The following is a 1,503-nucleotide window of genomic DNA, read 5'->3' on the forward strand; positions in this document are numbered from 1 at the left end:
TGGGAGGAGACTAAACACTAGGAAGGTCAATGGGATGAGACTAAACACTAGTAAGGTCAATGGGATGAGACTAAACACTAGTAAGGTCAATGGGATGAGACTAAACACCAATATGTTGATTACTGTCACTGTTATTCATAACTATATTAAAGAGAGGTGAACAAGGATTTAGTTATTTTTCTAATTGCTAATGTCCTAATTCCCTTAATGATGCCAACAGTCCCAGGTGGGTGTCTTTAATTCCCTTAATGATGCCAACAGTCCGGAGGAACTAAACCTAGTTAGTCCAATGGGAGCGAGACTAAACACCAGTAGGTCAATGATGAGACTAAACCCACTAGTAAGGTCCAATGGAGGAGACAAACACCAGTATGTAATGGGGTGAGACAAAACTAGGGCAATGGGGAGACTAAACACCGTAGGTCTGGAGAAGAAACGGAAGTCAATGAGAGACTAAACACTAGCTAAGTCAAGGGAGGAGACTAAAACTAGGAAGGTAATGGGATGAGACTAAACACTAGTAAGGCAATGGGAGGAGACTAAAACTAGGAGAAGGGTCCAATGGAGGAGACTAAAACTAGGTCAGGTCTAATGGGATGAGACAAACACTAGTAAGGTCGAATGGGATGAGACTAAACATCTAGTAGAGGTCATGGATGAGACCTAAACACCAATATTGTTGATTACTGTCTGTTATTCATGAAGCGTATATTAAGAGAGATGGTGGAACAGGGGATTTAGTGGATTTTATGCTTAAGTTTTCCTTAGATGATGCGCTGAAGGTCCCATGGCGTTCTTAATTCCCTTAATGGATGCCGCAACAGTTTTTCGCGCAGGGTTGGGTGTTTCTTTAATTTCCTAATGATGCCAACGAGTCCTCAGCGTGGTGTCTTAATTCCCTTGAATGCGCACGTCAGGGGGTGTCTGTTATTCTATATAACAGTCCCAGGTGGGTGTCTTTAATTCCCTTAATTGATGCCCAAATTCGTTCAGGTGGGTGTCTTTAATTCCGCTTAATGATGCCAACAAGTGCGCCAGGTGGGTGTCTTTAATTCCCTTAATGATGCCAACGAGGTCCCCAGGTGGTGTCTTTAGATTCCCTTAATGAGGCCAGACAGTCCAGTGGGTGACTTGTAATTCCGCTTAATGATGCCGAACAGTCCGCAGGTGGGTGTGCTTTAATTTCCCGTTAATGATGCCAACATCCGCAGGTGGGTGTTGTTTAATTCGCCTTAATGATGGGCAGACAGTCGGCCGGTGGGTCTTTAAGTTCCTCTTAATGGAGCCCGTGAGCAGTTCCGCAGGGTGGTGTCTTTAATTCCTTAATGATCCAACAGTGCTCAGTGGTGTCTTAAGTTCCTTAAAGTCCAAGAGTGGCAGTGGTGGCGGAATGTTTCCTGTGCAGTGCGCCCAGGTAGGGGTCTTTAATTCCCGTTAAATATGCCGAACTGGTCCCGCGAGTGGGTGTCTTTAATTCCTTAATGATGCCAACGGGATCCCAGT

At 44.7% G+C, this 1,503-nt stretch overlaps 1 protein-coding gene across 1 annotated transcript in view; it reads left to right on the plus strand.

The window, feature by feature from the left end:
- Window positions 1-1,503, plus strand: part of cibar1 (CBY1 interacting BAR domain containing 1) — a 31,004-nt gene that overhangs the window by 5,017 nt on the left and 24,484 nt on the right. Inside the window, exon 5 of the mRNA XM_024143006.2 lies at window positions 221-226. Coding sequence (XP_023998774.1) covers window positions 221-226 — 6 coding nt within the window. The remainder of the gene's footprint in view (window positions 1-220; window positions 227-1,503) is intronic.

The sequence above is a fragment of the Salvelinus sp. IW2-2015 genome, unplaced genomic scaffold (genome assembly GCF_002910315.2).
Source record: "Salvelinus sp. IW2-2015 unplaced genomic scaffold, ASM291031v2 Un_scaffold3588, whole genome shotgun sequence".
NCBI classification, from domain to species: domain Eukaryota; kingdom Metazoa; phylum Chordata; class Actinopteri; order Salmoniformes; family Salmonidae; genus Salvelinus; species Salvelinus sp. IW2-2015.